Genomic DNA, 15,083 nt, shown 5'->3' on the forward strand with positions numbered 1-15,083 from the left:
GCACGAACGCCATTGTTAGGGCGATAAAGGGTCCAATGGGGCGCGTGCGCGCGCTCATTCCGTGCCAGGAGAACACTGCGTGGTCCATTAGTTGGGGCGCCCTGGAGTTGTCCCGGGCGCATGGGTGTAGCCAGCGCTCTGCCCAATTCCGACCCGGATCCAGGGCCCAATGTCCGTTTCAGGCCCCTTTCCTTCAACTGATCACTGGCCGAGTAAACGATCGGGCCGGCCTGGGTATTTTCAAACCTGTTAATTACTTTATTTCGTAAGTTTCAATCTTAGGGAGGAGAAATTGGGGTCTTTCGTGCCCCATAAACGGGGTGCAAACGGTGCAGCGTTAAATTGGGCGGGGGTTTAGTGGTGGCACTGTGGCCGGAGGTCGTGACGTCATCACCGCGCCCCATCGTGACGGCATCATCCTGTTAGCGCCTCAGACCTGAAATTGGGTCTCGCCCCATGACGCGGCGCTGGGCGAAGACAGCGACAGCTTCAGGGGATGTGTACCGGGCGTTCCAGCCAATCGCGGGGTGAAGGTTAAAGGGGAGGTGGCCGGCTGCCCCTGTTAAAAAAAAAATGTTCACATTTGTTTCCCCCACCGTTGCTGCTTTGGACTGCACACTCTGCAGAATAAACAGGGTCCTCCCTGGACCACCGGGGAACGGGGGTGCTGCACGGGATCAGCCCGGGACCCGAGCAGCGTGCCGCGATTACTCAGCCCCCCCGCTTCCCGGTGGTCCAGGGAGGACCCTGTTTATTCTGCAGAGTGTGACGCTTGGGCACTCCCCTTTAATTCAGTGATGAGCCCCTCCTACGCGGCCCAGTGCGCCCCTCTCCCGCCCCATGAAGGAAGTGGAGCACTTGCTTTAGCGCTTACGGGGGCAGTAGCGGGGGCGGAGAGGGTTTCTTATGGGGCAGTAACCCCCAATTTCTCGCGGGAGGTGAGACTTGCGCGTCTCGTGAATGTTACTGCCCCCCAAATGTACGCTCCCGAGTTGCTGGACCTTAAGAGTTAGGCTGATCTACAAGCAGACACTGACTTTCATCACACTCGATCTGTTTCAGGCATTCCGTCTGGGAGTTACTGTGCTCCAGGTACTCGCCTTCCCCACAAGGTTTGCAGCTGGCATCTCGCTCCGCAGTGCAGGGAGCAGAGAGGTAGAAGCCTAAAACACAACACATAATGTTAACATCAGCACAATTCCTCTGACACTGGCGCACCTCACCAGCAGCGATATACTGCGTGCAGTTTTGGTCATCACATTACAGGAAAGAATTTGATTGCACTAGAGAGGGTACAGAGCATGTTGCCTGGACTGGAGAATTTTAGCGATGAGGAAAGATTGGATAGGCTGGGGTTGTTTTCTTTGGAACAGAGGAGGCTGAGGGGAGACCTTACTGAGGTGTATAAAATTATGAGGGGCCTCGATAGAGCGGATAGGAAGAACCCGTTTCCCTTAGCAGAGGGGTCAACAACCAGGGGGCATAGATTTAAATTAATTGGTAGAAGGATTCACTGATGTCCTTTAGGGAAGGAAATCTGCCGCCCTTACCCGGTCTGGCCTATATGTGACTCCAGACCCACAGCAATGTGGTTGACTCTTAACTGCCCTCTGAAATGGCCCAGCGACACACTCAGTTGAATCAGGTGGCTCACCACCACCTTCTCAAGGGCAATAAATGCCGGCCTTGCCAGCGACTCCCACATCCCGTGACTAATTAAAAAAAAAAAATTTATAGGGAAGTTGAGGAGAACTTTCCACACCCAGAGGGTGGTGGGGTCTGGAACTCACTGCCTGAAAGGGTGGTAGAGGCAGAAACCCTCACCACATTTAGAAAGTACTTGGATGTGCACCTGAAGTGCTACAGGGCTACGGACCGAGAGCTGGAAAGTGGGATTCGGCTGGGTAGCTCTTTGTCGGCCGGCGCAGACACGATGGGCCGAATGGCCTCCTTCTGTGGCGTATATCTCTATGATTCTATGAAAAGGGGAAGACAGATAGGGACATTTCTAGAGTGCGTACAGAAATGTGCACCATTTAGTGCACACAGGTAAAACGTGCCCACTGATTGGGGGATTTCGCTAGTGTTGAAGGAACACGCCTTCAGTCAATACCAGATACCCACCAGACAGATTGTGCAACCACAGACAACTTTAGCTCATCGAAACTGATTATTTCCCCTAGTAGACGTGGGCACTCATCCAAACAAAACTCAATTCTCACTTTCTGCGGAGCACACATTACTTTAATGACTTTTGCGTGCGGTTAGGTTCCCGTAGCAACTGCTAATGTAATGTGCACACAAAGTAAAATTACATCACCATCAGTTAGAACCTTTGTCCCAGATGTTCATTTAAGAATTCGGGTTTCATCACTGAAATTCCCATTGCACTCAGCAACTCGCCCCCGTTACTGTTGTACCAGGAGCGCATCGAGTAGACTCGGCCGAAATTCCCTCGAGTTTGAGAAGCGATCTCATTGAAATGCATCAGCTTCTGAGCGGCACAGAGTAGATACGGGAATTACAGTCCCTGTCACAGGTGGGACAGACAGTGGTTGAAGGAAAGGGTGGGTGGGGAGTCTGGTTTGCCGCACGCTCCTTCCGCTGCCTGCGCTTGATCTCTGCATGCTCTCGGCGACGAGACTCGAGGTGCTCAGCGCCCTCCCGGATGCACTTCCTCCAATTAGGACGGTCTTTGGCCAGGGACTCCACGTGATGTATAAACCATGTATCTAAACAGCTCTCCTATATGGTTCAGAAATGCTATGCATGCCATGGAAGGGCTTCCTCTGGCCAACGTGCGAGATCCAGGACTAAGCTGGGAAGTATACTTGCGGCGGAAAGGTCAAAGTATATTTGCAGGGAGGGAGGGCTCCAGCCTACAATAATCTGTCACTGCATGCCCTCAAGGTGAGCATATCTGTTTGCCAAAGCCCCTTCACACGAGGACCCGGATTATACAGTTGATGAGTGAGTTTCTTGCACGGCAATTGACTTGGACACCGAGAACATCACGATGGCTGGCACAGTCGCTGCTCTTTGTATAGGTTCTCCCCCCACCCCCCCCACCCCACCACAGTGAAAGTGGTCGACTGTCATATAATGGCCGAGGAAACTCTTCAGACTTGGCATGGTAGCAGCTGGAAGATGTAACCTGGAGGACAGGTCTGAGAACATGAGCTCATATGTCCAGGGCTCAATCATTACCAGGATTAAATTGCAGGGCCATATTTAAGGAGGGATGCACTTGCATTGGAGGCAGTTCAGAGAAGGTTCACTTGGTTGAATCCTGAGATGAGGGGGTTGTCTAATGGAGAAAGGTTGAGCAGGTTGGGCCTATACTCATTGGAGTTCAGAAGAATGGGAGGTGATCTTATTGAAACGTATAAGATTCAGAGGGGGCTTTTGACAGGGTAGATGCAGAGAGGATGTTTCCCCTCGTGGGGGAATCTAGAACTAGGGGGCATAGTTTCAGAATAAGGGGTCGCCCATTTAAGACGGAAATGAGAGGAATTTCTTCTCTCAGAGGGTCGTGAATCGATGGAATTTTCTGCCCCAGAGAGGTATGGAAGCTGGGTCATTGAAATGTATTTCAATGTGGAGATAGACAGATTTTTGAGCGATAAGGGGGTCAAGGGTTATGGGGAACGGGCGAGGAAGTGGAGTTGAGTCCATGATCAGATCAGCCATGATCTTATTGAATGGCGGAGCAGGCTCGAGGGGCCGAATGGCCGACTCCTGCTCCTATGATCTTATGTTGATGAAACGCCAACCTGCCATGTGGTGGAGCCTCCATTTGTTGAGGTACAGAGTGTGTCAAAGCTGTGGTTAGGAGGATGTCGTCAATGCACTCACATACCGTATGGTGAGTTATCATGCTTAACATGCCACGTGTGAGGAGCACCTAGCAAGGGATCTGAAGACCAATTAGTGACGAGCCTCCTCGTCAAGGGAGGAGGGGGCAAAGTGGTGGCCTTTGAAGTTCACGCTGCTCCAAGATGACCTGCCTGGCGGTGATAGCTTCAGAAACCGGTCAACTCTCAGTGGCAGATTCAGTAGTCCAATACCTGATTGGGCAGGTCTGTGACATTCCGTAGCAGTGTTAATGATTCACCAGCGGACTGGTTCACTAATGGAACCTGGAGGGGTTGGTTTGCCCCACAGGGGAGGGATTTTTCCCGCTTGGCTCTGTATCTGCGTCCCTGGCTATTGTCAGCATCAGCCAGTGGCATCAGTGGGCAGCACTCCAGGGACTTGAGCACAAAAATCTAGGCTGACACTCCCAGTGCAGTGCTGAGGGAGCGCCGCACTGCCGGAGGGGCAGTACTGAGGGAGCGCTGCACTGCCGGAGGGGCAGTACTGAGGGAGCGCCGCACTGTCGGAGGGGCAGTACTGAGGGAGCGCCGCACTGCCAGAGGGACAGTACTGAGGGAGCAGTACTGAGGCAGCGCCGCACTGCCGGAGGGGCAGTGCTGAGGGAGCGCCGCACTGCCGGAGGGGCAGTGCTGAGGGAGCGCCGCACTGTCGGAGGGGCAGTACTGAGGGAGTGCCGCACTATGTGTGCGCACTGCCGGAGGGGCAGTACTGAGGGAGTGCCGCACTGTCGGAGGGACAGTACGGAGGGAACGCTACACTATCGGATGAGACGTTAAACCAAGGCCCCGTCTGCTCTCTCAGGTGGATGTAAAAGATCCCATGGCCACTATTTCGAAGAAGAGCAGGTGAGTTCTCCCTGGTGTCCAGGGGCCAATGTTTATCGCTCAATCAACATCACTAAAACAGATTATCTGGTTATTATCACATCGCTGTGTGTGGGAGCTTGCTGTGCGCAAATTGGCTGCCGCGTTTCCCACATTACAACAGTGACTACACTTCAAAAGTACTTCATTGGCTGTAAAGCGCTTTGGTATGTCCGGTGGTCGCGAAACATGCTACATAAATACAAGTCTCCCTGTCTCTATTTTCCAGCCCTTCTTCACTCAGAGGGTGGTGAATCTCTGGAATTCTCTTCCCCAGAGGGCTGTGGAGGCTCAGTCGTTGCGGATATTCAAGACAGAGATCGATAGATTTTTGGATATTAAGAGAATCAAGGGACACGGAGATCGGGCGGGGAAGTGGTCAATGATCAGCCATGATATTATTATATGGCGGAGCAGGCTCGAGGGGCCGAATGGCCGACGCCTGCTCCTAATTCATATCTTCTTATGTTCCACTGCACTCCTGCTGGAGTTATGGTGGGAATGTGCTGGAGGGCCCGAGGAATGTTTCCACGAGGAATTCTGATGGAAATTGCCTTTTCACTGCGATCACACGACAGAAATGCTGTGAAAATATTCAAACTATGACAAATATCTACATTGGAAATCTACACATTGTACAGACAACGGCTTAAAAGCTTCACCTGCTTGACACTCATTACAGCAATTCCTTTCTCTGTCATAATGGTGAGCACAACTTGAATCCAGTGACTGAGGATTTGTCTGCAAAATGTAAAAACATGTTAGAAACATGAATTTATTTTGTGCATGAAAGTAATATCAGAGGACATGGTTCATAGGGCAACACTCTCACCTCTGAGTCTGTAGGTTGTGGGTTCAAATCCTACTCCAGAGACTTGAGCACTAAAATCCAGGCTGATACTCCCAGTGCAGAACTGAGGGAGTGCCGCACTGTCGGAGGGGCAGTACTGAGGGAGTGCCGCACTGTCGGAGGGGCAGTACTGAGGGAGCGCCGCACTGTAGGAGGGGCAGTGCTGAGGGAGTGCCACACTGTCGGATGGGCAGTACTGAGAGAGCACTGCACTGTAGTTGGGGAAGTACTGAGGGAGTGCTGCACTGTCGGAGGGGTAGTACTGAGGGAGTGCCGCACTGTCGGAGGGGCAGTGCTGAGGGAGTGCCACACTGTCGGACGGGCAGTACTGAGAGAGCACTGCACTGTAGAAGGGGCAGTGCTGAGGGAGCGCCGCACTGTCGGAGGGGCAGTACTGAGGGAGCGCCGCACTGTCGGAGGGGTAGTACTGTGGGAGTGCTGCACTGTCGGAAGGGCGGTGCTGAGGGAGTGCTGCACTGTCGGAGGTGCTGTCTTTCAGATGAGACGTTAAACCGAGGCCCCGTCTGCTCTCAGGTGGATGTAAAAGATCCCACGGCACTATTTTGAAGAAGAGCAGGGGAGTTATCCCCGGTGACCTGGGGCCAATATTTATCCCTCAATCAACATCACTAAAACAGATTATCTGGTCATTTGTGGGAGCTTGCTGTGCGCAAATTGGCTGCCGCGTTTCCCACATTACAACAGTGACTACACTTTAGAAAAAGTACTTGATTGGTTGTAAAGCGCTTTGGAATGTCCTGAGGTTGTGAAATGATACAAATGGTGCAAATGCTTAGAAGTGTGAAGTTTTTCCATTCCATTAAATATCTTTTTGTTCACATTTATTTCTTGTAGTTTATCACCTTATTGCCATCAAAAGGTAACAATGTACAGTGTTCGCAGTGACCACATAACCAGCTCATGTTTAAAGCAACAAAAACACACACTAAGCTATGAAATCACTTACGAAACAGAAATAATTTCATACAAATAGTCACTCCTTTTGCAAATGCATGTCCTAACTCGCACCCAGTCCCGCCCATCCATCACCCCCTGTGCTCACTGCCCCGTGTCCTAACTCGCACCCAGTCCCGCCCATCCATCACCCCCTGTGCTCACTGCCCCGTGTCCTAACTCGTACCCAGTCCCGCCCATCCATCACCCCCTGTGCTCACTGCCCCGTGTCCTAACTCGTACCCAGTCCCGCCCATCCATCATCCCCTGTGCTCACTGACCTACATTGGCTCCCGGTTAAGCAACGCCTCGATTTCAAACTTCTCATCCTTGTTTTCAAATCCCTCCATGGCCCTCGCCCCTCCCTATCTCTGTAATCTCCTCCAACCCCTCGACCCACCTCAGCATCAACCCTGTCAATCCCCCTCAAAATGTGACATATTTCAATGAGATCACCGCTCATTCTTCTAAACTCCAGAGAGTATCGGCCCAATCTACTCAATCTCTCCTCATAGGACAACCCTCTCATCCCAGGGATCAGTCTGGTGAACATTCGTTGCACCGCCCCTGGGCAAATATATCCTTCCTTAGATAAGGAGACCAATTGTACACTGCTCGTTTAACTGCAATCATGGTTTCCCCTCTCTGCCTTCATCGAGCTGTAAAATGATCACAGAGGTCTAAAGATTAAATCACAGGGTCTGAAGGAAAAAGGAACTATTAAAAGGATCAATTTTAAACTGTTAAAAGTACTTGCCACTGAATGCGTTCTCTCATCTGGAAGCAGTTCCTGTTTATTTGGCAGGGTGGTTAACCGCAGTCAGGATTACCTGGATAGATGTGAGTGCCAAGGCCTCTTATTGTCCTCTCTCATTGAAATGGAATTTCCATCCAAGAAATGGGACTGACGCAGCAGATATATACTCATCAACTTTTCTAATGATCCAGCCTCGGGGTTTCCACTTTTACCAACCGTTCATATCAGACCCGAGGTGAGCTTCCGCCCACATATCTGCGGCATTACCAAGACTGCCTATTTCCACCTCTGTAACATCGCCTGTCTCCGCCCCTGCCACAGCTCATCCGCTGCTGAAGCCCTAATCCATGTCTTTGTTACCTCTACCCTTGACGATTTCAACACACTCCTGGCTGGCCTCCCACATTCTACCCGACGTAAATTAGAGGTGATCCAAAACTCGGCAGCTCCTGTCCTAACTCGCACCAAGTCCCGCTCACCCATCACCCCCTGTGCTCGCTGCCCCGTGTCCTAACTCGCACCAAGTCCCGCTCACCCATCACCCCCTGTGCTCACTGCCCCGTGTCCTAACTCGCACCAAGTCCCGCTCACCCATCACCCCATGTGCTCGCTGCCCCGTGTCCTAACTCGCACCCAGTCCCGCTCACCCATCACCCCCTGTGCTCGCTGCCCCATGTCCTAACTCACACCGAGTCCCGCTCACCCATCACCCCATGTGCTCGCTGCCCCGTGTCCTAACTTGCACCGAGTCACGCTCACCCATCACCCCCTGTGCTCGCTGCCCCGTGTCCTAACTCGCACCAAGTCCCGCTCACTCATCACCCCCTGTGCTCGCTGCCCCGTGTCCTAACTCGCGCTAAGTCCCACTCACCCATCACCCCCTGTGCTCGCCGACCCACATTGGCTCCCGTTTAAGCAACGCCTTGATTTTAAAATTCTCATCCTAATTTTTAAAACCCTCCATGGCCTCGCCCCTCCCTATCTCTGTAATCTCCTCCAGCCCCACACCGCCCTCACTGAGATGTCTGCGCTCCTCTAATTTTTCCCTGATTATAATCGCTCCACCATCGGTGGCCGTGCCTTCAGCTGCCTGGGCCCCAAGCTCTGGAATTCCCTCCCTAAACCTGTACCTCTCTAACTCTGAACCTCTCTCTATCCTCCTTTAAGACACTCCTTAAAACCTACCTCTTTGACCAAGCTTTTAGTCCTCTGCCCTAATATCTCCTTTTGTGGCTTGGTGTCAAATTTTGTTTTATAACACTCCTCTGAAGCGTCTTGGGATGATTTACTACGTTAAAGGAGCTATATAAATGCAAGTTGTTGGTGTGATCTTCAAAAGAAAAAAATACTCTGCCATCTTCAAAGATGACTTGTGGCAGTCGGTAATTACAGATCATGGCACACAATCCCGCTCACCATCCGACTCTAGTGTTCCTGTGATGGTTATGCATCCAATTCCTTGGCTGTCTCATAACAGCAATATATCCAAAATGTTCCCTGCACATGCAGTGGCATTGTAACTCAAGCTTTAGATTCAGGGGATCTGAATTTTGAATCCTATGAATCAGAATATCCAGCTTTAGTCCAAGCAAGTCTTTAAGATAACTTCATTACAATGGAAAAATAAACCAAGGGATAATATTCAACAGAAAAAATATAGCACAGGGTATCCTGTGTGTTCACTAATGTCCTTCAGGGAAGGAAATCTGCTGTCCTTACCCGGTCTGGCCGAAATGGAAAACTGCAAATGTGACACCCCTATTTAAAAAAAGGAGGCAGACAAAAAGCAGGAAACTATTGACCAGTTAGCCTAACATCTGTGGTTGGGAAAATGCTGGAGTCCATTATTAAAGAAGCAGTAGTAGGACATTTGGAAAAGCAAAATTCGGTCAGGCAGATTCAGCATGGATTTAGCATGAAGTCACGTTTGACAAATTTGCTGCAATTCTTTGAGGATGTAACACAGGGTGGATAAAGGGGAGCCAGTTGATGTGGTATATTTGGACTTCCACAAGGTGTCACATAAAAGGTTGTTGCACAAGATAAAAGTTCACGGGGTTGGGGTAATATATTAGCGTGGATAGAGGATTGGCTAACTAACAGAAAACAGGGAGTCTGGATAAATGGTTCATTCTCTGGTTGGCAACCAGTAACTAGTGGGGTGCCGCAGGGATCAGTGCTAGGACCTCAACTATTTACAATCTATATTAACACTTGGAGGAAGGGACTGAGTGTAACATAGCCAAGTTTGCTGACAATACAAAGATGGGAGGAAAAGCAATATGTGAGGAGGACACAAAAAATCTGCAAAAGGACATAGACAGGCTGTGAGTGGATTAAAATTTGGCAGATGGAGTATAATGTTGGAAAGTGTGAGGTCATGCACTTTGGCAGAAAAAAATCAAAGAGCAAATTATTATTTAAATGGAGAAAGATTGCAAAGTGCTGCAGTACAGCAAGACCTGGGGTACTTGTGCATGAAGCACAAAAGGATAGTATGCAGGTACAGCAAGTGATCAGGAAGGCCAATGGAATCTTGGCCTTTATTGCAAAGGGGATGGAGTATAAAAGCAGGGAAGTCTTGCTACAGCTATACAGGGTATTGGTGAGGCCACACCTGGAGTACTGCGTGCAGTTTTGGTTTCCATATTTACGAAAGGATATACTTGCTTTGGAGGCAGTTCAGAGAAGGTTCAATTGGTTGATTCCGGAGATGAGGGGGTTGACTTATGAGGAAAGGTTGAGTAGGTTAGGCCGCTATTCATTGGAATTCAGAAGAATGAGAGGTGATCTTATCGAAACGTATAAGATTATGAGGGGGCTTGACAAGGTGGATGCAGAGAGGATGTTTCGACTGATGGGGGAGACTAGAACTAGAGGGCATGATCTTAGAATAAGGGGCTGCCTATTTAAAACTGAGATGAGGAGAAATTTCTTCTCTCAGAGGGTTGTAAATCTGTGAAATTCGCTGCCTCAGAGAGCTGTGGAAGCTGGGACATTGAATAAATTTAAGACAGAAATAGACAGTTTCTTAAAATGATAAGGGAATAAGGGGTTATGGGGAACGGGCAGGGAAGTGGAGCTGAGTCCATGATCAGATCAGCCATGATCTTATTGAATGGCGGAGCAGGCTCAAGGGGCCGTATGGCCTACTCCTGTTCCTATTTCTTATGTTCTTATGTTTTTATGTGTGACTCCAGACCCACAGAAATGTAGTTGACTCTTAACTGCCCTGTGAAATGGCACAGCGAGATACTCAGTTGTACGAAACTGCTACAAAGAACAGCGGTTGGTGAAGGTGGCTCACCACCACCTTCCCGAGGGCAATGAGGGATGGACAATAAATGCCGGCCTTGCCAGCGACGCCCACATCCCGTTAACAAATCTAAAAAATTTTAAAATGGAGATATAGCAATGGGCAGCAGAATACAGAACAAATTCCACTCTTGACCCAAACGCTGCAACCCACTCGCAATACTGTCACTCGTACATAATGCAACATCTCAGTTTCGGTTTGCCCGGATGAATTCAGGTTTATTGGGCCTACCACAAAGGTTACTAATTACGCTGTACTTCCTTTACAGTGCTACGCGCTCCAGACACCGCACCAAAAATGCAACAAAGAGTCTATTGCATAAAGGTAAAGACCGCAGTCAATCTGTGACCCATCAGATGTTATTAATAAAGACTGGGGCCTGTTCCTGAACGTGTAGCATCTTTGTGCTTTCTAATGTTCAATCCTCCCCAAATCAAATCCAATTTAAATCCTGCCTCAAGCATTAAAATGGTGGGGGCGGACGTGTGAACTTCCTTTCACTCAATCTGCTGGACAGGGTATGACGACTACTCTAAAGTCAAGTGGCAGCCTAATCTCCGGCACTGTGGTATTTACGACATGACTTCCTTCAAATGTACAGTCATTCCTAAACCTATTTGCAAAGCAAGACGTCACCTTCCTGTGCCACAGAGGTTTCTGAAGAAAGTGCCTTGCGTCAACGATTCATTATCTTGCACAAGTGATCTACGGACTGCACTGAAACAGGTACGGTAGCACGGTGGTTGTGTGACTGGGCTAACATTCCGACCACTTGAGTTCAAATCCCACCACAGCAGATACAAAAAGCGAGTGGATTTAAAAATCAGTAATGATGAGAATGAAACTACTGGATTATTGTAAAAAACACATCCAGTTCACTGATGTCCTTAAGGGTCGTAAATCTGCCGCCCTGTTGTTGTTGAAGGGCTTTTGGGAGTTGGGCGAGAAGGAGTTGATCCCGGAGATGAGGGGGTTGACTTATGAGGAAAGGTCGAGGAGGTTGGGCCTCTACTCATTGGAATTTAGAAGAATGAGAGGTGATCTTATCAAAATGTATAAGATTGTGAAAGGGCTCGACAAGGTGGATGCAGAGAGGATGTTTCCACTGATGGGAGAGACTAGAACTAGGGGGCATAATCTTAGAATAAGGGGCCGCCCATTTAAAACTGAGATGAGGAGAAATTTCCTTTCTCGGAGGGTTGTAAATCTGTGGAATTCGCTGCCTCAAAGAGCTGAGGAAGCTGGGTCATTGAATAGATTTAAGACCGAGATAGACAGTTTCTTAACCTGTTATGTAAAGGTACAAATTGAGTACTGTTTAATTGAACAAGGTACAACCTTGTTCTGCTTTATTACGGCCCAAAGTGCCTAACTCACAAAATGGCTGGCCTTTTATACTAGAGCAGCACCATGTACGTGCTATGCAGTGGCCTCCAACAATGACACCATCTGGTGGCTACAAACAGCATGTACATACATGACATAACCGATAAGAGATTAAGAGGTTATGGGGAACGGGGCAGGGAAGTGGACCTGAGCCCATGATCGGATCAGCCATGATCGTATTAAATGGCGGAGCAGGCTCAAGGGGCCGTGTGCCCGACTCCTGCTCCTATTTCTTATGTTCTTATAAGAATCTCAGCCCCGAGTGATGTCCCGATACTATCAGTGAGCCAGAATGGTGCACTCGTAATGCCTGTGTGGTTGGGGAGAAGGCTCAGGAAATATATATATTTAAAGCTTTTCATTGGGGCGGCTATTCAAAAGCACCTCCCAAACCCGCGACCTCCACCGCTGTAATGTATTTGCTTCATGGGTTCTTTGCTGAAGAATTCATAGCAACACATTGCTATTTAGAGCTAGTTGGTTTATTAGCCAAAGGTTTAACAATCACATTACACATTACCAGGCTCACAACCACCTGCCCCATCGTGGATCCCCCGAATCCAACTGGCTGGGGTTTTATTGAGTCTTGTGAACATCACGTGACTGGCCAAGCCACTCCCAACTTGAGCATACTCACAGATGCATACATTACAGCGAGACTACAAAGGAGAGAAACTAAACTGATACAGCAGATCTTAGATAGACAGGAAGGAAACTAGGAATATGTCGGCTTTGGGAAAAGACCCAGCAGAAATTTAACAACGTTTTACGGATTCTAAGGGGTGTACACAAACTACAAGCTCTGTCATCGAGGAGCACGACCTCCAGCACAGAAGTGGTCACCTTCGATGTAACTACTTACCTGAGGAAGGAAGTGCTGAGAGAGTGCCGCACTGTCGGAGGTGCCATCTTTCGGATGCGACATTAAACCGAGGCCCCGTCTGCTCTCTCAGATGGACGTAAAAGATCCCAGGGCACGATTTTGAAGAAGAGCAGGGGGGAGTTCTCCTCGGTTCTGGGCCAGTATTTTTCCCTCAACCAACATCACGAAAAACAGATTATCTGGTCATTATCGCATGGCTGTTTGTGGGAGCTTGCTGTGCGCAAATTGGCTGCCGCGTTTCCGACATTACAACAGTGACTACACTTCAAAAAGTACTTCATTGGCTGTACCGGGGAGAACTCCCCTGCTCTTCTTCGAAATAATGCCGTGAGGTCTTTTATGTTCACCTGAGAGAGCAGATGGGACCTCGGTTTGGGATATCTGGCAGTCGTGAAAGGCCCTATATAAGTGCAGGTCTTTCTTTTAATTGGTGCTAACTGCTGACCTCGAGACCCAATTCCTTGATCCGTGTTCTCAGCAAGAAAACACCAGCAATTATGAGGGCTAGAGAGCACAGCATGGGTTTTGACCTCAATGATGGTCTCCTAGTAGACACAGCAGAAGTAAACAACACATGAACCATGTTGCAGTAGCTGGCAATCACATGTCAAGTTAGAACTGGTTACACAGGAAAGCGTAATTACAAGCGCTCCACCAAAGCACAAGGGGCAAACATTTTTACATGGAACTCCTAAGTATCTCCTCTCAGAAACCCTTGGGGCTTCAGGGAGGTTCTGGCTAAGTCTGGATAACACCACATGCCCCACACGGAAATAATTCCACTCCAGCCGGGACCGGAGTTGAGGCCAGACATTTGAGACCTGATTGTGGAAAGCCCAGGGATTATTTTGCTGGTAATACCCCAGGTGTCTGATTCTCACTTAACAAAGTGTTTCGTTCATTTCGTGATGCATGGAAGAAAATGCTGATCCTTCAGAGGGAAGTGTTAAGTTGCCAAAAGTTTGGCGTAACAAGTAAACCACCAAACACAAAGGATAAAAGATGTCAAAGTAGGATCCAATAGAATAATTGACACGATTCCACAAACTTGTGTTGCAGGAAGTTGTGAGACAAAGGGAACAAAAATCATCACACATGAATCATGGGAATTGGAATACAAAGTGAGATCCAAAGACTTTGGGGTCGATTGTCACACCACATCCATAATGCGCACATCAGCACAGTGCTGTTAGGGAGGGAGTTCCAGGATTTTGACTCACGATGGTGAAGGAACCAGCCAATATACTTCCAAGTCAGGATGGTGTGTGACCTGGAGGGGAACTTGCAGGTATGGCCTGTCCACAAAAAGCCAAACTGGACAATTACTGTCTCATAGTTGATGGTGGGGCGATTATAATCAGGGATGCTCAAGAGGGCAGAATTAGAGGAGCACAGATATCTCTGAAGGAGATTACAGAGATAGGGAGGAGCGAGGGCCATGCAGGGATTTGAAAACAACAATGAGAATTTTGAAATCTAGGCGTTGCTTAACCAGGAGCCAATGTAGGTCAGTGAGCACAGGGGTGATGGGTGAGCGGGACTTGAATCGAGTTAGGACATGAGTAGCCGAGTTTTGGATCACCTTAAGTGTACATAGGATAGAATGTGGGAGGCCAGCTAGGGGTGCATTGGAACAGTCAGCAAAGTGATGGAAGGTATCATCAACAGTGCTATCAAGCGGCACTTATTCACCAATGACATGCTCACCGATATTCAGTTTGGGTTCCACCAGGACCTCTCGGCTTCAGACCTCATCACAGCCTCGGTCTAAACATGGACAAAAGAGCTCAATTCCAGAGGTGAGGTAAGAGTGACTGTCCTTGACATCAAGGCAGCAGTTGACCAAGTGTGGCATCAAGGAACCCTAGTAAAATTGAAGTCAATGGGAATCAGGGGATAAAACTCTCCACTGGCTGGGGTCATACCAAGCACAAAGGAAGATGGTTGTGGTGGTTGGAGGTCAATCATCTCAGCCCCAGGAAATCGCTGCAGGAGTTCCTCAGGGCAGTGTCCTAGGCCCAACCATCTTCAGCTGCTTCATCAGTGACCTTCCTGTTATGTCTGTAATGTACTTATGAATAACTCCACGAGGCAATGTGTTGTACTCAAACTGTAGTGACCTTGGTCCTTTATTTGTAACTCCAGAGTGAGGCACAAGCATGGTGGGCAACCTTTTACACTGGGCCCTGCACACCTAT

The 15,083-nt window shown here is 49.0% G+C and overlaps 1 protein-coding gene across 3 annotated transcripts in view; it reads right to left on the minus strand.

Annotated features, from left to right (window-relative positions):
* LOC139264220 (tumor necrosis factor receptor superfamily member 11A-like) overlaps positions 1–15,083 on the minus strand; it is a 131,798-nt gene that overhangs the window by 86,078 nt on the left and 30,637 nt on the right. For 2 of the 3 annotated variants that reach the window (XR_011593296.1, XM_070880338.1), the window contains exons 2-3: positions 5,402–5,480; positions 1,038–1,163 (exon numbers count right to left, since the gene is read on the minus strand). Coding sequence is in view for 2 of the 3 variants with exons in the window: in XM_070880338.1 (XP_070736439.1) it covers positions 1,038–1,163; positions 5,402–5,480 (205 nt within the window). In the remaining variant the exon portion in view is untranslated. The remainder of the gene's footprint in view (positions 1–1,037; positions 1,164–5,401; positions 5,481–15,083) is intronic. The other variant, XM_070880339.1, reaches the window with a different exon arrangement.

The sequence above is a fragment of the Pristiophorus japonicus genome, chromosome 5 (genome assembly GCF_044704955.1).
Source record: "Pristiophorus japonicus isolate sPriJap1 chromosome 5, sPriJap1.hap1, whole genome shotgun sequence".
Lineage (NCBI taxonomy): Eukaryota > Metazoa > Chordata > Chondrichthyes > Pristiophoridae > Pristiophorus > Pristiophorus japonicus.